This window comes from Periplaneta americana, chromosome 11 (assembly GCF_040183065.1).
Source record: "Periplaneta americana isolate PAMFEO1 chromosome 11, P.americana_PAMFEO1_priV1, whole genome shotgun sequence".
In the NCBI taxonomy this organism is placed as follows: Eukaryota; Metazoa; Arthropoda; class Insecta; order Blattodea; family Blattidae; genus Periplaneta; species Periplaneta americana.
In genome coordinates, this window is record NC_091127.1 from 176,810,397 (window position 1) to 176,834,611 (window position 24,215).

The 24,215-nt window shown below is 34.1% G+C and overlaps 2 protein-coding genes across 4 annotated transcripts in view; one reads left to right on the forward strand and one right to left on the reverse strand.

The window, feature by feature from the left end:
• Window positions 1-19,834, reverse strand: part of LOC138708577 (ionotropic receptor 75a-like) — a 41,281-nt gene extending 21,447 nt beyond the window's left edge. Inside the window, exons 1-3 of the mRNA XM_069838694.1 lie at window positions 19,813-19,834; window positions 15,694-15,866; window positions 5,831-6,133 (exon numbers count right to left, since the gene is read on the reverse strand). Of these exons, the coding sequence (XP_069694795.1) occupies window positions 5,831-6,133; window positions 15,694-15,866; window positions 19,813-19,834 (498 nt within the window). The remainder of the gene's footprint in view (window positions 1-5,830; window positions 6,134-15,693; window positions 15,867-19,812) is intronic.
• The window catches only part of LOC138709638 (facilitated trehalose transporter Tret1-2 homolog), a 614,214-nt gene that overhangs the window by 79,487 nt on the left and 510,512 nt on the right, over window positions 1-24,215 (forward strand). The window lies entirely within an intron of this gene.

The window sequence follows — 24,215 nt, forward strand, 5'->3', positions numbered from 1 at the left end:
GCTTTAAAACGCTGGTTTCGCAAAACTTCAAATTTTGAGTTGCTTCCCTTTTGAACTGGCTCGTCGATATATCCTGTATGTTTATCTGGTTTTAGTTAGTTCATGTTGAAAAATACTCCCCCCCCCCAAATAGCTATTACTATGATGTTCTATAGTTTACTTGCGATAAGATGTGACAGTCATAGTTCGTAATAATGTATGTATGTATGTGATTTATACAGGCTGGAAGTGAAATAACCATGGAGATTGAAAGGGACGATCGGGTACATTGAAACGAATAGAAAACTATATTACGTTTTGTGATTAAATGCACGGTTAATTAGAAAATTAAATTTTCACCTACCTTGTTAACATGTTTCGACCTATTTTGGGTCATCTTCAGAACTGGTTGTTGTTGGTTTTGGCGCCTCTTGTTTCCTGTGAGGGTGCGTTCGTAGTGTAGAGTCAAAGAGTGTGTGTGTTTTAAATTGAGTTGTGTGTTGAGAATATCGTTAGGGTGTGTTTTCGTGTGTCTGTATATTTCATATTGTTCTAGTGTGTTGAGTTTCTGGCACACGAGAACACACCCCAACGCTATTCTCAACACACAACTCAATTTAAAAACACATACACTCTTTGACTCTACACTACGAACGCACCCTCACAGGAAACAAGGGGCGCCAAAACCAACAACAACCAGTTCTGAAGATGACCCAAAATAGGTCGAAACATGTTAACAAGGTACGTTAAAATTTAACACAAGAAAGTTCTTATCATACATATACCGAAGTGATACAGTGTTAAAAGTTGTGTAATCAAGATGTATAGAAAATTAAGTTGGAAGTTTCAGCAGTCCGGCAACATCGCCGCTAACACACTCTACTCGTGATACAGATGCAAGAGGTCAACGAACTCGGTGTGTCTTGCTAGATGAACTGTTCTCTGGCGATGTGTTGCAACCAACTTGCATCGTGCAGTGGCTTGAAATTTACACGAAAACCGTCCACACTATTTTGAAATACGCCAGAGGGATAAATTGTTCTTTACTAGATTTCCTATCGATAGGGACAAAAACCACGATCCTACTCGCAATATTTACCGAATAAGAGGTTGTTAAACATTTGAGAAAATACATTTTTTTTTCTTAAACTATAAAGTTTCCACAAATATGATATAATAGTTTTTTGTTAAATATAACATGAGAGCTATTCACTTTGAAAATCTACAAGGCTATTTCACTTCCACCCTGTATATGCGTGTATGTATGTAGAGCTCGTGTTTAAGGTCGATCACAATATCAGACACATCTTAGACTGAGGTGGCTTTGCCACCAATGCTGATGGTCTAGTTCAGTGGTCGTCAGCACTCGCTGAAATGGGTAAAGGGTAAGCGGAGCCGTCCCGTGTGCCCCGTCGTGCAGCAGGAAGAGGTAGAAAGCATACCCACTAGCAGCTACGAGTGCAGCATAGTGCAGTGTGTTCTCCGCGGGTAAGAGACGCTAGCCCCAGGCTGCTCTGTGCTGATGAATGCTGGTCTAGTCACTCATAAACTAAGAACTTGTTTATCTCTGTGAAAGTAATACCGGGAATTCGTACGAATTTGTACATAGTGAAATAGCTGTGCTGATTGAAGGGGACAGTAGAATACATTACAGTAGCGTGCAAATTAATCCGAACAACGTAATTACTTATGCAAAAACACTCAAACGGGATAAAAAAAGTATCTAAGACATATCTCAGTAATCTATGTGGCCTCCCTTGTTCCTAATAACAGCTCTGAGACGATTTGGCATGGATTCAACTAATTTCCCACAAATATTCTTCATTTCTTCATCGCGAAACCATACACCAATGAGGGCAGAAATCATCTTCTCCTTTGTAGAACAATCCATTTTTTGCATTCTTCTTTTGCAAATTGACCACAAGTTCTCAATAGGGTTGATGTCGGGTGAGTTGCCTGGCCAGGGGAGTACCTGAATATTCTTCTTGTTGAAGAATTCTGTAGTTTTTCGAGACGTATGGCATGGTGCCAGGTCTTGATGGAACACACCTCTGCCATCCGGAAATGATTTTTGCAGCTGGGGTACGATTCTGGTTTCCAATAAGTGAATAAATTTGTCAGAATTCATCATTCCCTTGATAGGTATTAATGCTCCATGCCCTTCATGTGTAAAACAACCCCAAAACATTACTTTAGGGGGGTATTTGGGTGCTTGTTGGAGATGAGCTGCTGTTACTTTTTCGGATCCTTTCCGTACGTAAGAAACACGGTGGCCGTGGACCTCGAAATGAGACTCATCGGAAAAAAGTACATTCTTCCAGTCATTCACTGTCAGTGTTGATGTAATTTTGCCCACATTAAGCGTTTTTTGCACATAACAGGGGTTAGCAGTTGCTTCTTAATAGGCATACGAGCCCTTCGTCCAGCTTCCAAAAGCCTACGCCGCACTGTTATGACGTGAATATTCGCCCCAGTGGTAACCGTTAACTCGCGGGTTAAGTCGACAGCAGTTAGTCTAGGATTTAATTTACTTTTCCTGACAATTAAACGATCATTTGCAGGTGAAGTCTTCCTTTTCCGGCCACAGTTTCCTTTTTTCTGGGGTGTGATGGATCCAGTCTCCCTGTATCGTTTTATGATCGAATTAACAGTAGCCAAACCGATGTGACATTCTGCAGCAATTTGCCTCTGTGTCATAGTAGAATGCTCTGCTAATGTTATAATTTTAGACCGTTTTCGTGGAGTTGTATCCATTTGTGAAGACGACAGAATGTACACAGGATTGTAGTATTAAGTCTTCAACACAACTGAAATGCTTATAAGTACAAAACGACAGGCAAAATGTCACATATAATAAAAAAAATAATGACAGACCTTCAGCAATGGAATTACACGTACTACAGATGTCAATTAAAGCGGTATGAGCAGCTGTGAGGCCAACAATGACAGAAAATGTAAAAATATGTCGTGTTCGGATTAATGTGCACGCTACTGTATAATAAACAAAAGTCCTATTATGCGTTTTGTAGGTAAGTGCGTGGTTAATTAGAAAATTAGACTGAAAATATGCTTAGTTTGGCAACAGCGCGTCGCCGCTCACGAATACACACACGAAATCTGTTGAATAGGAGCATTCCGTTCCTTAGGCACTTCAGTGGAGTTGCCAGGGGTCTTAATTGTAGGAAATAATTATACGTATCAATTTTTTATTTAATTTGCAAGAAAACCGGCCATTTTGTTTAAAAACTGCATAGGGATAAATCATTCTTTATCATTTTCTCATGATAAGAGTAAAAATCTGAATCGTAGGATAATACTTACCGAGTAGAGAGTTAAAATTTATGGAAAAATTATATATATTTTTTTTCTGAGAAAAAAGTTCGTTTGAGACTAATATGGTATTATAATGTTTTGCTTTGCACTATCCAAGGATTAAGCTGTTAAAATTATGCACAGTTATATTACCTCCAGTCTGTATATTTGTAAAATATGGTAGAAGGCAAGGTAGAAAATGAAAAATACTTGTTTTAGAGGAACCGTTGCTTAGGTACTCAATAAGGATTACATAAATATGAATGTAGTCTGTAAATTTTACTTTTTTACATTTTATGTTGAAGGTACCGTACAACAGTAGGAATCAGATTTTCCAGAATTAAATGTTGTTGACAAAGGTAACATGTTTGTTCTGATTTAGTCGCTTTATTGAACATATTTAAACATTATTTTAAAAACATGAAAAAATAATGACGATATCCTGAGATATATCTCTAATTTGATCTGAGTTAATTAAAAGTTACTCTTGAAACAACACAAATTATTATTATTTATTTTAAATTCTTGGACGTCTTGTGTTGTGCAAAAGATAAATTTGTAAAGTTAAACCTTACATTACGTATTGTTGTGAATAAAACGCAAAATTATCTATACTAATAATAAATCTGTAGCCGAAATTTTTCTGGTAATTTTCGATTTTCTAAAAATAATTGGTCCTAACATATATAATTAACCACCCTGAAACCGAAAATAGCTTTTTTGAAATTTTTGTTTGTATGTCTGTCTGTATGTTTGTTACCTTTTCACGCGATAATGGCTGAACCGATTTCGATGAAAATTGGAATATAAATTAAGTTCGTTGTAACTTAGATTTTAGGCTATATGGCATTCAAAATACATTATTTAAAAGAATGGTTATAAGGGGGTCTGAATTAAATAAATCGAAATATCTCGCTTATTATTGATTTTTGTGAAAAATGTTACAAAACAAAAATTTCTTTAAAAATTATTTACGATAAGTTTTATTCTTTGAAAAATTTGATAGGACTGATATTTAATGAGATAAATGAGTTTCAAAATTAAAATAACTGCCATCTAAGGCGGTGTAATGAAATAAACAAATGAATTCATCTATAAGGGGCCTTGGTCAACAACAATCGAAAGCTATGAATCATAGCCTACAGAGAATGTTTCTGTGTTTGTATGAAATAATATCGGAAGCTAAATTATCCGATTTGTGTAATTAATTATTATTTCACCATTGGAAAGTGTAGTTTCTCTATATGGACATAATGCTATAATGTTATTACAGTAACTTCGGAATGAATTGAGGATAGGTAAGATTAAAATAGCTTCTTATGCACAAACAACATGATAGGCTATTCTGTGTATTCGTTCCCTGTATTTCTTAAAATAATGTTTATTTCAGAGAATTAACGAACAACGAGAGTGTATTGATTAAGTATGCAGTAATAATATGTTAGCTTAGCATTCCATTATTTTATAATCCAAATTTTAACTATGCTCAATTGAATCGTGTTAAAATACATAAAATACATATGCATTAAATGCAATGCAAACAAATTGGTAATGAGCCAAGCAGATTATGTTGCGCTGTTGTAAAATAAAATTTGTTCCTCCTGAGATTCAAGAGCCCCCATAACAAATTAAAAACTTACTTATCGGTGTAAATCCGTTATCAACACATTTTTTATATAATATAATATAATATAATATAATATAATATAATATAATATAATATAATATAATATAATATAATATAATATAATATAATATAATATAATTTAAGTTATTTGAAGGGTTCAGAACCATAGTGGGCCAAGCGCCATTTACTGAATACGTAGAAAACAAGGGTTAAAATTAAGTTATTATCATAATTCAATGGAAACATATAGCAAGTAAAATAAAGTATACAAATTAAATCTAAATGATGTCAATGTTCATTAAACTATAGTTGCATGTAATAAAAATTAAGAAACATGTTAAAGGAATTGTCATTGCACCAAATGAGTGGTCTCTGGACCGAAATGATCGCATTTTAATTATTTAAATACAATTTAAATTAAGTAACATATTAAACGATTTATCCTTCTATCAAACACGAATCTTCCCTGGATCAAATGTCTTATTTTAATTATGTAATTACTTTATATTTATTTCTAACGGGTGCAGCGGAGCGCACGGGTACGGCTAGTACAGAATAAAAAGATCAAAAATCAAACGAACAAACAAATTAGAATTTTACGAAGCGATGAATGCATATTGTGCGGTATAGGCAAGCGAACTTTCCTACATCGTAAAAAAAAAAAGTGGAAATAAATCTTGTAAAATATCTGACTAAGAATAAAAACGAATTGAAAATGTTCAGTTGTAGAAGGAATGGAAGAGAAACCTGGGATATCCGAGGAAGAGATGAACAGTTGAAGCCATAAAGAATTTCGGAGTTACATTATTGAAGAAGAAGAAGAAGAAGAAGAAGAAGAAGAAGAAGAAGAAGAAGAAGAAGAAGAAGAAGGAGAAGAAGAAGAAGGTGGTTTACATAACTACTGGAACTTACTGCCAAGCCGGCGGTTAAGACGATTCCTCTCATGTCCTGCCGCCGCTCGTACTTGTACTGCGTCAAAGTGATTCGCAGTCCTTCTTCGCTGGTCCAGTGGCCCGCAAGCGTTCCGTTTAGAGGCCAGCTGTAATTTATCTTGTAGAGATCGTACAAAGCAATGCGGTTGTGTTCGGCTTCCGGGTATGCCCAAATCATCTCTGTGTCGAAGTTCACGTTCAGTGATTCTATTTCTGGCGGGTATTTGTCCCTACTCCACACCAGCCAGAAGAAACTGTCGTTCAGTGACCTCCTTGCGGAGTTCTGAAATATTTTACTTTATTTATTTAATCTGACAGGATTAAGACCATAAGGCCTTCTCTTCAATCCTGCCAGATAGCACATATAAATACAAAAAACAAATACAGTAGCTTGCAAATTAATCCGAACGTAATTATTTATGCAAAAACACTCAAACGGGATAAAAAAAAAAGGATCTAAGACATACCTCAGTAATCTATGTGGCCTCCCTTGTTCCTAATAACAGCTCTGAGACGATTTGGCATGGATTCCACTAATTTCCCACAAATATTCTTCATTTCTTCATCGCGAAACCATACACCAATGAGGGCAGAAATCATCTTCTCCTTTGTAGAACAATCCATTTTTTGCATTCTTCTTTTGGAAATTGACCACAAGTTCTCAATGGGGTTGATGTCGGGTGAGTTGCCTGGCCAGGGGAGTACCTGAATATTCTTCTTGTTGAAGAATTCTGTAGTTTTTCGAGACGTATGGCATGGTGCCAGGTCTTGATGGAACACACCTCTGCCATCCGGAAATGATTTTTGCAGCTGGGGTACGATTCTGGTTTCCAATAATTGAATATATTTGTCAGAATTCATCATTCCCTTGATAGGTATTAATGCTCCATGCCCTTCATGTGTAAAACAACCCCAAAACATTACTTTAGGGGGGTATTTGGGTGCTTGTTGGAGATGAGCTGCTGTTACTTTTTCGGATCCTTTCCGTACGTAAGAAACACGGTGGCCGTGGACCTCGAAATGAGACTCATCGGAAAAAAGTACATTCTTCCAGTCATTCACTGTCCATTGTTGATGTAATTTTGCCCACATTAAGCGTTTTTTGCACATAACAGGGGTTAGCAGTTGCTTCTTAATAGGCTTACGAGCCCTTCGTCCAGCTTCCAAAAGCCTACGCCGCACTGTTGTGACGTGAATATTCGCCCCAGTGGTAGCCATTAACTCGCTGGTTAAGTCGACAGCAGTTAGTCTAGGATTTAATTTACTTTTCCTGACAATTAAACGATCATCTGCAGGTGAAGTCTTCCTTTCCGGCCACAGTTTCCTTTTTCTGGGGTGTGATGGATCCAGTCTCCCTGTATCGTTTTATGATCGAATTAACAGTAGCCAAACCGATGTGACATTCTGCAGCAATTTGCCTCTGTGTCATAGAAGAATGCTCTGCTAATGTTATAATTTTAGACCGTTTTCGTGGAGTTGTATCCATTTGTGAAGACGACAGAATGTACACAGGATTGCAGTATTAAGTCTTCAACACAACTGAAATGCTTATAAGTACAAAACGACAGGCAAAATGTCACATATAATAAAAAAAATAATGACAGACCTTCAGCAATGGAATTACACGTACTACAGATGTCAATTAAAGCGGTATGAGCAGCTGTGAGGCCAACAATGACAGAAAATGTATAAATATGTCGTGTTCGGATTAATTTGCACACTACTGTACAGACGCTGATGAAAATAATACAAATTAAATTCTGTGGCCGGGAGGAAAAAGGTCTTAAGTCAATTTTTTGTGAAAATGAGATTTTTATATATTCTGAAAGCAGAAACAATTCTCTACAATGTGGTAAAACGGCTAAAGTCAAATAAGACTCCTGACTGGATTTATAGATTGTTACCAAATGTCCTAAGTACTTTTTGAATCGAGCACACACAGAATAAAGGACTTAAGAATATTTAATACTTTATTACTTACAAACATCACATGTTTACTTTCCATGCTTCCCTATTAAAAAGGTCTAACTTGTATTTTAGCCATTTTATCACATACTGATGCCCTTTCCTTTTAAAACTTTAAGCACCAGGGTAAACAGCCCTATAATTGTTTAAGACCCATTTTGCATTCCTAATAAAATTTACATTTCTCATTTACTTTGACATGAAAAAGATCTTATGTTTAATAGTCCCTTCTACTCAGTTTGGCTTCTAGTCTTAAAAGGGCTTAAGTGCGGCTATTTTTGGAAATAATCAAGAAAATTGTTCAATGAGAAACATTACCTATTTTAGAAGAAATATAAACAAATAATATCCAGAAAAAAACCTCTTAATTAAAAAAACCCTATAATTGACACCAATTTCAATCTTTCTTCTGCTCTCCTGAAAAGTATAAAATTTTTACTTAAGACCTTTTTCCTCCTCCGACCACAGAATTAAAGCCTTATAGAGGGTCAACAGGGTCAAAAGAACACTATAGAGCTCTCATCGAGATAATACAAGAAAAAAAAGAAAGAGATAGCAATGATGATAGTGATAACTGATGATGATGATGATAATAATAATAATAATAATAATAATAATAATAATAATAATAATATAATAGTAATAATAATAACAATAATAAATACATTACATATTAATTGTCAATTTTACAACAGCATAGTTACAATATTTACTATATGTCATGGGTTAAGGCGAAGTTGCGCAACCTGACGGTGTTCAACAAGCAATTCCATGAACTAGAATGTGATTTTTTAATTTAAATTTGAATTTTGATATTGTCCGACAGTCTCTGACATGGTCAGGGAGTGAGTTCCAGAGGCATGGAATAGATATGATGAAACATGAGTAGAAGGACGTTCTGTGCAGAGGAATAGAGAGAAGGTACATGTTCCGGGTTCGAGGTAGTGAAAGGTAAACAAAACGAGATGCTATGTATTTGGTCTGATATTTAAATCTACATCGTTTATAAAACATTACTAATTTTGTAAGGAAAATGAGTAATATATTGAATTTAAGTAAAGTGTAGACAGTAATATAAAGAATAAAATATTGTAAATACTAGAGATGAACAAAACTAACTGCCGCTCTCGCTCGCCTGTTCGTTGCACTAGTCTTTCGAGTCTCGTCTCGTCTCGTCTGAGTCGCTTTGGAAAAAGAAATGTAATTTTGTGGTTCATAATGTAACTATGGACGAAACATGAATCATCATTATGATTCATAGGCAAGAGAACAGCCAAACGATTGTAAAAAGAAACCTTGTTTTTCCCGCCCGAAGAAATTTGAGTTTAAAAATCGGCAGGAAAGATCTCGCTTAAGGTTTTTTTTTTTAGGGGGAGATTAGACCAATTATGGCACACTGTTTAGAACAGGCATGCCAGAAATCAGACACTGAATGTGCAGTGTATGTGCGCGGAACGCCGGTCTGTGCAGATTACGTCATTCACGTGTTGCTCTTACCAGTTCTTAGCGGGAGGGATGTACAAGAAGCTATTTTGCGCTTCTAGTGTTCAATTGAATTGGCATTTGGACATTATAAACATAGTTAGCAGAAGGAAAAAACACAATTATTGTCAGTGTCTATATTTGACAATAACTGTAACACAAGAAACAATAGACTCACTCAGTTATAATTTACAAAGCAGTGGTTTATAAAGAATAATTTATTTACATGATTTGTATGCAGTATTTGAGAAAAAAATATATAAATATTGCAGTAATTTCGAAACAACGAAAAACGAACACAGTATTTCCTTTTACGTACTAGGTACTAATTATTTCAAAGTAATACTCTTTCATTGTTCCTCAAGCATTATTGGGACCATTGGTGCACAAATGTTAGAGAAAATATGTTACTCCCAATCACATGCAATAGGACATTGTGAGGCTTTTACACTGGAATCATTTCCTTGCTATATGTTAATATAAATTCACGTTATTATTAAGAAATTGGATAAATTAACCTTGAATTTAAATTTATACATAGTTTATTTGGAAAACGTTGAGAGCAAGTATTAGCAAGTTGGAAGCGTTACTGAAATGAGTTAAAAGAGTAGTTCACAAGCTGTGAAGTGAGGACATTTTCTTTATGTTAGGTTTAAAGATTTATTAACGTAAGTATATTAACATAATATAGTAAGGTGAGATGGAAAATCCGCCATTATATATTTTTCCAGAAAGTTTTTCCGCCTTACAAATAATTCCTTTCTTCGTTCCCTTACAACCTCAATAGCTTCACATGTATCCCTCACTCAATATTCTCATCACTTATCAGCTTATCAAATAAAAGTTGTAAGTTGTCTAACCTTTGGTGGCTGTGTCAGTACAGACTCCAAAACAACGCCATTGCCACGTTTGTCTTGCCGTGAGAGTACTGATTAAGAAACAAGAGCTGACGAATATCATATTTTGAGAACTTTACTAATCCGATTTAAATTCCCACATTACCATTAGGTCAACATGAGATGATGAAAGCCTTTCATTTTAAAATAATTACTGTTGGATGAGGAAAACATTGAAACAATTATGTTATATGATTCGTGATTTCTCTTCTTCGTTATATCTGTGGACTCCTCACTTTATTTTTCATAACGCATTCACAATCACAGCTCAATGAGCACACCCGTACTGATCTGTGTTACTGAAACCAAAGCTGTTCTGTACTGCAGGTAATGTACAGCCATGTCGCGTTCCCCTCCAAGCCGATTCACTCCCTCCAGGTAGGGGAATAGGAACTGCACATCGCACAGAGACAAGTGCACAATGTGCAGGGTTTTGGCATGCTTCGTTTAGACCAAGGTAAAACTGTGACGGGAGCGTATTATTACTCATTATTAGGGAAAGGGATTTGGAGTATTATAAAGAATGGTGAAACGTAGTATAGATATTCGTAGATCAGTAATTGAGACTCGTTCAGACATGGTTTCTTGTAAATAGTTCTCTTAATCTATCACAAAATATTTCAATATCCGGTAATTTCATCACTATAGAATTTTGTTATTGTAGGTTTAATTTGTAATTTAGTAAATTCAAAAATATTCTTTGTTCTTAATTTCTATGATAAAATGTCTAGCTTTCATTAATCAGGTATTCTTGTCGTACTTTAATTTTTATTGTAATTGTAATTGTAAATTTAATATTAATTGTAATCTTATTGTTCATGTAATAGTTGTAATCCCCTGGTAGAGGGGCAGAGAAGGCCTGACGGCCTTATCTCTACCAGGTTAAATAAATAAATACTAATACTAAATAAATACTAAATACTAATAATACTAGATCAGTGACTGTCAAGCGAGCTGCGTCACAGAGCATGGACGAGTACAGTTCACTTCATACAAACTTACACGCAACGTGCTGTAAACGTATTTCAGAATAAACATATGGAATAGTTTAATGACATATAATGGCCTACATACATAATCTGTATTTCACTTTGAACTATATGTGTTTTTCTTGGCAACGCACAAAACACCAATAAACAACATTACAAATATACATAATTAAATACCAATCTCTGCGTCCTCGCGTGTCAGGGGAAATATTGATGGCTGATAGTTGTCTTCTGTATGGAACTCGACTCTGAATATGTGTGTTTTTCTGTCAGGAGCGTGCTAAATTAAAACCTTTATTTACAATATCATGAAATATGATAATATGTACACAACGTACACTACAGTATTTAGAATATATATATATATATATATATATATATATATATATATATATAATACTACAATATTTACAACATAGCCTAATAGAGTATCATTAAATGTTGAACAAAATGTAGAGCCAAACGAATTGGCATTTTCAATTAATGCTATGTTTTGGTGATGAAACAATTATTCCTGCTGTGCCTTGTTATAATAAATTGTAAATATCATTTTCAAATTTTCTAAACACAACTTTGCTCTTTTGCAAGGAAGGAAATTTTTTAACATGGAAAAACTCCGCTCTACATCTGCAGAGACAATTGGAGAGTACTTGAAACAAAATACGTCAATTAAATTCATATGTTGAATGACGTCATTGGGACACGTGTTTGTTAGTGCATCTGAAATCCGACTGAGAATACTGTACCTATCATTTTTAATCAAAACTCTGTTCATTTTTTCACCAACACGTTTTCCTACTTCACATTCTACTGCACTCAGTTTATTTACAATAGTGCTCATAATATTTATTTGCTTAACTAGTTCTACTCCTGACTGTACTAATCGAATAATGGCATCCGGTAAATATAAAAAATTTGACTTAATATCCATGATTTCTTTTTTGATTATTCTATCATTTAGCAGTTCCTGGCATATTTGAATCGCAGTCGAAAGACTGGACCACTTCCTTCACAGATTGGAGGTGATGTGCGTAATAATATTTATTGCAAGCTTCTAACCATGACCCCCATCTCTCAAGAACTGGATATGGGGGAAGCGATAATTTAGGGAATTGTTTCCTGAATTTTGATACTCGATCTTAGCTTTTACAAATATAGTCTTTCAATTTTGTATTGTTAGTTGGTTTCACTTTCGGCATTGTACATGCACTTCACTACGCTGAACTGCAAACCTGCATGTTGAAGTTCTTATGTGACAACTGTCCCGTTCACCTGTTGTTGACGTGCAGAGATCTGCGAGTGTCATGGAGGGGAGGACTTGGTATAAAGGGTTGTAAACAAATGACTGTGTAGATGCCAATACTAGCTTTTACTACTCCAAATTCCGTTCCCTACTCATTATTAACTAAGTCGCGGGAAAAACTGGAGAAATATCGTGGTAATATTTACAAAGGTGTACTGGTCTTGCAGGACAAATGCACCTGCTCGCAAGTCCTTGATTGTTTTGCAGAAAATTGATTTAGTTGGCTTTGAATTTGTTGAATATCCCCATATTCGTACCTCAGACTGTCGCCTGTGTCCGAAACTTAAAAAAAAATACAGAAACGGAAGAAATCTTTATAGAATGAAGCAGTGATACGTACTATGAATGAGTGATTTGTAGACCGAGATAACGCTTAGAATTCTTTCTGAGCATTGTGCTAAGTGCACAATGTTAAATATGGTTAGGCTGTGTTCAATAAAAATTTGTTTTTAGGCACAGTAACAACTTACCAAAGCCGCTTCATACAAGATGTCTGGACAGTTTTGGAGCGGCGGCCCCCAACTTCGTTAACAGTGAGAATCCAATTTTTCAACCATTGCTTTCCGTTTTTCATGAAAACTATACCCCCATTATTAAAAATTTCTTCTTAGGGAAAATCCCAAGAAACTAGTTCGATTAATTAAAATGTGTCTCAGTGAAACGTACAGCAGTGTTCGTATAGGTCAGTTTTTGTCAGATGCGTTTCCAATTCACTGTAGGCTAAAGCAAGGAGATGCACTATCACCTTTACTTTTTAACTTTGCTCTAGAGTGTGCCATTAGGAAAGTCCAGGATAACAGAGAGGGTTTGGAATTGAACGGGTTACATCAGCTGCTTGTCTATGCGGATGACGTGAATATGTTAGGAGAAAATCCACAAACGATTAGGGAAAACACGGGAATTTTACTGGATGCAAGTAAAGAGATGGGTTTGGAAGTAAATCTCGAAAAGGCAAAGTATATGATTATGTCTCGTGACGAGCATATTGTACGAAATGGAAATTTAAAAATTTTAAATTTATCTTTTGAAGAGGTGGAGAAGTTCAAATATCTTGGAGCAACAGTAACAAATATAAATGATACTCGGGAAGAAATTAAACACAGAATAAATATGGGAAATGCCTGTTATTATTCGGTTGAGAAGCTTTTATCATCCAGTCTGCTGTCAAAAAATGTGAAAGTTAGAATTTATAAAACAGTTATATTACCGGTTGTTCTTTATGGTTGTGAAACTTGGACTCTTACTTTGAGAGAGGGACAGAGATTAAGGGTGTTTGAGAATAAGGTGCTTAGGAAAATATTTGGGGCTAAGAGGGATGAAGTTACAGGAGAATGGAGAAAGTTACACAACACAGAACTGCAAACATTGTATTCTTCACCTGACATAATTAGGAACATTAAACCCAGACGTTTGAGATGTGCAGGGCATGTAGCACGTATGGGCGAACCCAGAAATGCATATAGAGTGTTAGTTGTGAGGCCGGAGGGAAAAAGACCTTTGGGGAAGCCGAGACGTAGATGGGAAGATAATATTAAAATGGATTTGAGGGAGGTGGGATATGATTGCAGAGACTGGATTGATCTTGCTCAGGATAGGGACCAATGGCGGGCTTATGTGAGGGCGGCAATGAACCTCCGGGTTCCTTAAAAGCCAGTAAGTAATAAGTCTTAGGGAAGATTGGACCTATGTTCGCGCCAAGACACAAATTACTGATTGATCACTGTGTATAGTGACACAGACTGAAGACACTTGTATCAGTGAAATCGTATCGAGACCGTCTCATGGTACAAATTTCTGCGTGTGTAGCCAGCTGTATACGTAAGTGGAGTGCACAATGCTTGTAGTTTTACCATTGCTCCATACTCATCTTCTCACCGTTCTGAATAACTTCAGCACTTAAATAACGCAACGAAAAGTAATTTCATGTAGCGTAATTAATCCTTTCTCCTTAAAGTGGAATGGATTTTGGCGCAGATTCAAAATTATTTTGTAATACTTGTATTAGGAAAGTAAAACGCCGAGGTCAGAAGATTCTAGGCCAGTGTTGTCAAAGCAAGCGCATTTTTCTGACCTTGACGTCGTGCGCGGGCATCAAGCGCTAGGAATGGAAGGAGAAATAAGCAGCCTGCTGGATTAAGAAAACAGTGTTGCACAAACTTCAAACGGAACGTGAAATTTTATGTCGTTATTTTTATATTGCGTCTTTCTATTTGATATTATCTATATTGTATGTAAAACAAAAGTACTTACACCAATTTCTTAATATTGCACTTTTGTTTTAAACTTTAATAACATAATAAAGAGTTATGAAAGAATATTCACATAAATTCCATAGTAGTACAACTATACTGTACTAGTGAATGAAACATACCATTCATTAAGAAAGCGATATCCCAAAAAAAGAGACTGAGTATGACATAAGTTGGAATTGATCTTGATGTTATCTTTAGCCTTATAAAAGTAATCAATAAACTAATCAAAATGATATATTAGTACAAAGCAAAGTTACTTAGGTACTTTATATGTTTTAAGGGTAACTAATATTCCGTAACAAAACTCTTATCGCATTATGCTTTTAAGGTGATACTGGTGTGTAACTTCCTCTCATCAAATATTAAATTATTTTCTCGAAATCTGCTCAAGCTATAGGACTGACGTTTTTATAACATATGGGCACATATATTTTGCTCATGATGTGATAGTAGTTGCTTTGTTAATTCATTTCCTTGCAAACATATGTGAATATTTTCAAAATTTGTAACACACTAGCTTCAATAATACGTATTTACGGTATTAGATTTACGAAAAATTATTTCAGAACCTGTAAGATGACTAAATAAATAGGCCTATATCTGAAAATTTCACTTTTCTATAAAAAAAGTTGAAAAAATATTCCTTTTGAATAAAAGAAAACAAACTTGTGAAAAATGAGCATTAAAATTAAAACTTACATTCTTATAATGCAATTAGCCTATACTTCTCAGACAAATCTAAAAATTACCATGGATACAGTTTTAATAAGTTCTCTTCTTTTTGTCCGTTGAATCAGTGCTGGCCATCCCTGTATAAAGCTCGACCAAGCGGCATACACTACGTCACTCGTCTGTCTCTTTCCTTTCCGCTGTAAAGTATTCAGGCTCTCCTGGGCTCTAAAGCGCGAACTGGCGCCTATGGGCATCAATTTGACATCACTGTTCTAGGCACTTACCTCCCAGAGGTAATCCTGACCTTGTGGACAGTCGAAGTCTAGAAATATGCCGAACTGGTAGTATGATCGCTTGATGATATCGTCAATAGGTTTAGAAGGCGGTTGTTCGGGGTCAGCAGAAGTCGTCCAGAAATTATCGACAGAAGTGAGCGACTTTGCAAGCCGAAACGTGTCTGTGAAAAATTAAAAGCCGTCTAGACATGGTCCCACATCCCTTCATTCCCTGAAGAAGATGCAGAGCTAGCCGTCGAAAGCTTGGAAGCAAATCTCCAACTCACGTGGCTCAGAACCCGAGAAGAGTTAAGGCTGGTTCACAATAAACCGGGAACGAGAACCAGAATGAAAACGAGAAGCAGAGGACGTGAATATGAACATTTTTGATTCACGATAAACCGAGAACGTAGACGACTATGCATATCGATATGTATATCAGTAACGATATGTGAAGTCGATATTACGCATTCTGATGTTATTTGTGTATAATTGAGCAATGGCGTTCTCTCATGAGTACAAGGCAGCCTACATAAACACAGGTTAACCAACTTCGAAATTTCAACTGAAACATTTCATTAGGTACGGTACTATAAATATGCCCATGCATTTTTATTATCACAACGTATTTTAAGTCTACCGTAACGTAAAATAATTAGAGAAGAAACATTTGTAATAGAACAAAAATTAACACAACAGTAGTTATTGAATTGAAGCGTGAATATGTAGTGTGTAATACAACCAATACAGTAATAAAATATGATTCGCTTCCGATCGGTGTTCAAAGATGTAGCTATTGAAAGTCACGTATTCTCCTTCATTTTCTCATCTTTATACGAGGCGCGCCGCTTATCGTAAACGTGAGGATTTCAATATTAGAATCTCATCAAATAAAACTTGTTCCATGATGCACAGCACACAACAAAATAATGCATAGGTTATGTCACGGTCTTCTTGCTACAAAATATACGACGACAAAATAGCTTTTAGATGGCAATAGAATGAATCTAGTGGGCTGTGATCGGAAACGTGAACGCCAAAGTTGAAACTTGGCCAACTCTCCGTTCCCGATCTCGGGCTCCGGCAAGCTTTTCGTTAATTGTGAATGCTCACATTTAAATAATACATTTTAACAATTTTACCGTTTTCGTTTTCGTTCCGATTCTCGTTTCCGGTTTATTGTGAGCCAGCCTTTATTCTACATCAAACGCCGGGAAAGCCTCAAGTCATAGAAAATGCATACTCAGGAATAGATACACAAGACCACGAAATATTTATATATGTATTTATTTACCTTATTTATTTACTTATTTGTATTATTGAGATTTAATTTAATCTAGATTATGATCTTTCAGTTAAATAGGTGCATTCCAAACTGTCCTAAATCCGAATGACAAGTTATGAGAAAAATAACAAAAATTGATGAAAATAAACTTGACGCCTTTAGATCCGCTTGAAAAAGAACGTATGTTAATAAACAGTTATACAGGCTTGAAAAGGATAAATTAAAACTTGAATAAAGCAAGTTAAGATCTTTAATAAAGGACTTAGGACACTTTGCAATCCACCTCTTCAATTGCATTAATGTCATGGTGTATTTTATAATACACTAGCTGAAATCACCCGTCGTTGCCTGTGTTTTACTTTCTCCTTCTGTTTTTAATTAAACTGGTTGTTAGGCTTTTCGAAAATCTCGGAAATCCAACTACAGACAACCTCTAAACTTTCCTCATCCCTAAAAGATGAATCTTTCTATAGCGTTCACGTACATGAATTAATGAACTTCTTAGCTAAATGCCTGCCAGGGTTAACTCAATTTAATCACCTGTAGATCAGGCATCAAAAAGAAAACATTTCGTCATGTGCCTTGCGTTCAACTATTTTTAATATATATTTATTTGTTTTTGTCTGTTTGTTTATTTATTTATTCTGACGTAGATAAGGCCATTGTGCCTTCTTCCATACCGCCAGAAATACGAATAAAATAATAGAAAATGAAACTGTAAACAAAGTAAAGCCAAACGAAAATATATACAGGCTACAGTCACACAACCTAGATTGTCTAGATTTTGGCCTTCATGATGTATCAACAATCTTATTTCATGTCGTGTTATTTTTCCATGGCCTCATGGAAGTCGATATTGAATACAACAGACAATAATAAAACAATTTACTGTATAAAATTGCATTTTAATATTATATATCAACTAGTGGCTTGTGCAGCAAATGTTGCTGCAAACTAAGTTCGTTAGACGTTCAAATAAATATTTTTCAGATTTATTTTCAATGAAGAATACCAGACATTTTGAAAGTTATTTGCTTCCATAATAATGAAACATACTCCCTCTGAATGGATTTTTTTAGGCCAAATACTTTTTCTTGAACCTATCCAACTTCAGTTTTTGAGTTTCAACGCGAAAACGCAAGTATCAATGTCAGGATGATAGCAGTAGCTATTTCAGGTCATTGTGGATTGTAGGCAAAAGTTAAAAAATGTCAGGTTTGCTAAGCTTTCGAACAATAGCATTTTCGTATAGCTGCTGCATGTAGAACTTGAAATGTAGAGGGTAAAATCATTTTATCCTACTAAGAGATCTTGCTGAAATGATCTGGAGACTACCAAATTTTCTAGGCCTCTTATTTTATCAGTAAGTAATACCTTTTAATCTTTCCTTAGGAACTGTAATTTTTGCGCTCTCTCGAGCCAATACTGAAGACAATGACACATATCAATATCTACACTACACCGCCATTAAGTATATGAAAAAGACCCAACCCCACTGGGTTAATAAGTATAAAAATATTTGATTTTTAATAACAATATTATTATCTTGAGTTTTGTAGTTATATATGGCAGCCACTCAGTAAATTATAGAAATGAAGATCTAAATTAAGATATTTTCTACATTTACATACATAACCTTAAAACGTTTCACTTTCATGTCATCAATATAGCATCAATATTATGTACAATTAATGAAAAATAGACGCATCATGATATTAACTGTAATAATATTTAATTTCTAATGGTAACAATGTCATCAAACCACCTCAAGTTTCGTAGATTTGAATATCCAATACACAGCTTTACTTAGAAAATTATACACTGCAGAATCAGTTTTTAATAACAAATTGAATTGAGCTCTAAATATGTCGGCAATCCTGCAGGTCATGGCCTTCGTGTAATAGCCTATTGTTTATTGTAGTATGTGTTTTGTTCTGAAATTCAATCAAGTCGGCCGTGATTCAATAATTTAGTTCTCAAAACATACAACAGATGGATTTTGGAAAATAGGAAAATTATGTAGGAAAATTGACATTTCACTGAAAACTACTACTTTTCCGAAAAACTTTGGGTTCCAAGCTTCAAAATGAGGGGCCATTTATTAAAATCCGTTCAGCCCTTTTCTCGTAATTTCCATTACCAGTTCAAATTATATATATAGATGTTTGATAGTATTTATTTTTATTTTTTTATCTTTTTAATCGATTTAACATCCACTTGTCCGATTTTAATGTAGCCTATGTTCTTCTCCCGGTTATGAAGGTTAAATGTGGAAACTTTGGCAAATATCGGTCAAAGCGTGTAAATTTGTGTAGAGTACATACATACATATATACATACATACATAGTCACATTGACTTTTATATATAAGATAACACAAAATTGTAACCTAATTAGTTATTTTATATATACTTGGTATTAAACTAATTAATTAAATAATAAATGTATGATTAAATAATTCTTTTTAAATCGTGAAATAGATATTCAAAATTGCTAGTGTAAACAATTTAATTGTGTAACTTATAGGCGTTCAGATTTTAATGTAGCTATGTAAAATACTTAATTGTCCTACCTTGTTTGGAGCACGTGAACGTAGTGACGATTCGAACGTGCTTGTGTTTGAAGTAATCTTGAACAAATTGTATTGTTTCTTCCGTTAGCTGAGCTGTGCAATAAGACAAGAACAAAAGAAGACAAGACGTTCTTAAAACCTGCATCTTAATCCGTGTGACGTGACGTGACGTATCGTAGTTTTCCTAAATTTTGATGTCTTGTAACATGCTTTTATATCACTGTTGTAATTTGTTTCAAGACAGTCGTTGGATAATGTCACGCGGAATCACAGATGGCATCCAAGTCTGTCATAGCGGTTGCCTGTAACAAAGAACTTACACTTCTTGAATGATTGAACTCGTTCGGTAACCGTAACATTACAAGACAAGACAACATTTAATAGTCATTAAGATTATGTCCCTTGTATTTCGTCATGCTATGGAAATTTGAATAAATAATTTGCTTGTGTTATTATTCCTTTTGTTTCTTACGAATATTAAGTGAAAGTTGAGACGTAAAAATAGAATAAATAACATTCCAATGGTCATTTGTTCGTGCAAAGGTGTAATTGATGTTCTTCTGGAATTCCTTTTGTATGTTTCTGACTGTCCAATGTCTTATAAACGCTGAATGAAATATGTCCATACAAATCTTCTACAGGGTCTGTTAATGGTACATATGATCTACGAAATATTATTGTAATATTTAACTTTTTTCGTAAAATCTCTGTAGGCACCAAGTGTAACAAGTTCCATTTTTATCGGTTTGGTTGGCGCAGTCGGCTTCTGTGCCCAAGGTTGCGGGTTCGACCCCGGGCCAGGTCGATGGCATTTAAGTTTGCTAGGTACCCGTTAAACTTAGTAAAAAGAGATATTGGGTGGTACAAAAAATTATTTCGAAAAAAATTGTAATATAAGCCTAACATTTTGCATTCGTCATACCAATAAATATCTTTGCTGAATATTCTGATTATTTCAATTGTTCCGTAATATATACAGGGCATTCCGTAAGTCTGGAACTATAAAATATGTCTTCATAAACCTATTGCTATTCCATCTAAAAAATTTAGACGTTAATGTACTTAACACAAGACAAATTTATTATATTGTATTAATAAAATTCATACATAAAAATCGAAATAATTTTGAATTGTATTCTCATAATTATGAAATAGAAGGTATGAATTATTTAAAATTGTTTGAACCAAAATGCAACACTGTTGCAGTATTTAATCATAGTAATAATTTAGGCCCAAGAATATGTAACAAATTTATATTTAAATATCCTAATCTTATCAATTCTAATAGTTCTAGTATTAAATATATAAAGTTATATATGGATATTATAACAATTGAAAAATTGTAAATTTAAATTTATATATTATAATTGCATAGTAGACATAAGACAAATTGTATTGTATAATTATTAATTTCAATTCAGGAATCCGCCCCTGAGCACGAGTTGTACTCTTTCAGGGGCGAGCTAAAGCTTTTTTTTGTATATATTATATTTTATGTTACAATTATTAATTATAATAAGTAATAAATAAATAAGTAATTAAGTAACTAAGTAAATAAATAAATAAATAAGTAACTAAGTAAATAAATAAATAAATAAATAAATAAATAAATAAATAAATAAATAAATAAATAAATAAATAAATAAGTAACTAAGTAAATAAATAAATAACTAAGTAACTAAGTAAATAAATAAATAAGTAACTAAGTAAATAAATAAATAAGTAACTAAGTAAATAAATAAATAAATAACTAAGTAAATAAATAAATAACTAAGTAAATAAATAAATAAATAAGTAAATAAATAAATAAATAAGTAACTAAGTAAATAAATAAATAACTAAGTAAATAAATAAATAAGTAACTAAGTAAATAAATAAATAAATAAGTAACTAAGTAAATAAATAAATAAATAAGTAACTAAGTAAATAAATAAATAAATAAATAACTAAGTAAATAAATAAATAAATAAATAAATAATTAACTAAGTAAATAAATAAATAAGTAACTAAGTAAATAAATAAATAAGTAACTAAGTAAATAAATAAATAATTAACTAAGTAAATAAATAAATAAATAAGTAAGTAAGTAAATAAATAAATAAGTAAATAAATAAATAAATAAATAAGTAACTAAGTAAATAAATAAATAAATAAATAACTAAGTAAATCAATAAATAAATAAGTAACTAAGTAAATAAATAAATAAATAAGTAACTAAGTAAATAAATAAATAAGTAACTAAGTAAGTAAATAAATAAATAAATAAGTAACTAAGTAAATAAATAAATAAGTAAATAAATAAATAAGTAAATAAATAAATAAGTAACTAAGTAAATAAATAAGTAACTAAGTAAATAAATAAATAACTAAGTAAATAAATAAATAAGTAACTAAGTAAATAAATAAATAAATAAATAAGTAAGTAAGTAAATAAATAAATAACTAAGTAAATAAATAAATAAGTAACTAAGTAAATAAATAAATAACTAAGTAAATAAATAAATAATTAACTAAGTAAATAAATAAATAAATAATTAACTAAGTAAATAAATAAATAAATAATTAAGTAACTAAGTAAATAAATAAATAAGTAACTAAATAAATAAATAAATAACTAAGTAAATAAATAAATAAATAAGTAACTAAGTAAATAAATAAATAAATAACTAAGTAAATCAATAAATAAATAAGCAATTAAGTAACTAAGTAAATAAATAAATAAATAAATAAATAAATAAATAAATAAATAAGTAAATAAATAAATAAGTAACTAAGTAAATAAATAAATAAATAAGTAACTAAGTAAATAAATAAATAAGTAACTAAGTAATTAAATAAATAAATAAATAACTAAGTAAATAAATAAGTAATAAATAAATAAATAAGTAAGTAACTAAGTAAATAAATAAGTAACTAAGTAAATAAATAAATAAATATCAGAAATACTATTTGTTCTTCTTTACAGGTACTTCTGAAGCCAGAATAATGTAGTTAAGTAAAGAGGAATGCATTCAAGTGATCCTGTTTGTTGGTACCCGCAGTTACAGGGAAGATATCCTCGAATTTAATCGGTTGCACCCTGAACGATCGCCGAATACACGAAGCTGGGTGGGAAATGTCATTAAACATTCTGAGAGGCGGACTGCTCAGTGGGACACGAGAACGTCAGCAGACGAGCAGACATAAGTTTTCCCACGCGACTGTTGTGTAATCGGCGCTCTTTTAGTGTCCAATCGATTTAATTCCAGGGCGACTTCCCTGTGATTGCGGTTGTCAACAAACAGGATCGCTTGAATATCATTCCTCTTTACTTCACGGCATCACTCTGGCTTCAGCAGTACCTGTAAAGGAGAAGGAACAGTGTTTCAGAGATTTGACATATATTTCCAGACTTTCGGGATACTTTGTACAGGGACATCATTTTATTTTTAACTAACATTTTTAATATTAACTTGCCTATACCTCTGGATCAACGCCGTTCGCTACCCCCTTCCACGACTGGAGTTCGATGATACTGGCGTAATATACGAGGTGCATCCAGAAAAGTTTCCCTATTTAAAAAAAAAAAGAACGCACACTTTCAGGAAAACATTTATTGGCAACAGGTACAGCAATGTTTCAGCTATTTTTCAACATAGCCACCATCAGAATTGAGACATTTGTCGTATCATGGGATCAACTTTTGTATCCCTCTGTCGTAGAACTCTGCCGCCTGTGAATGGAACCAGCGTGTGATAGACGTCTTCAGCTCTTCGTCGTTGCCAAAACGCTCACCGGAGGACAGGAATTTCTTGAGGTGCAAGAAAACGTGAAAATCGCTGGGAGCAAGATCAGGACTGTAGGGTGGATGATCAAACAACTCCCAGCCAAATTCCTTCAAAACAGCTGCTGTGCGCCGAGCCGTATGTGGACGAGCATTGTCATGGAGGAGCACAACACCTGCAGTAAGCATTCCACGCCTCTTGTTTTGAATGGCACGTCGCAATTTTCGCAGTGTTTCACAGTAACGGTCAGCGTTCACTGTTTCACCTCTTGGAAGCAAGTCAATGAGCAGAATGCCCTTCCTGTCCCAGAACACCGTGCACATCACTTTCCGTACCGACAGCGTCTGTTTTAATTTCGTCCTGACCGGAGATCCACTATGCCGCCAATGCATTGACTGCTGCTTGATTTCCAGGGTGAAGTGCGAAATCCAAGTCTCATCGCCCGTGACGATCCTGTCGAGGAACTCGTCGCCGTCATCGTGATACCGTTGCAGAAATGTCAGTGCTGCTCCTAAACGTTGCATTTTGTGTTCGGCTGTCAGGTTTTTCGGCACCCACCTGGCAGACACTTTTTTGAACAGCAGATGCTTAGTGACAATCTCATGCAACAAGGATCGCGATATCTGCGGAAAATGGCTGCTCAGCTCCGTAATCGTGAAGCGACGGTTCTCCATGATGCACTGCCGCACCAGCTCATCACGATCATCATTGATGAGGGACGGTCGTCCACTGCGCTCTTCATCATGGACACTTTGACGACCTTCGGAAAACTGCCTACACCAGCGACGCACCATCTGCTTACACATGATGTTCGGCCCATAGACCTGACAGAGCTGCCGATGAATTTCAATTGGCACAATGCTTTGTGCATTGAAGAACTTTATCACCGACCGAACCTCGCAGGCGGCGG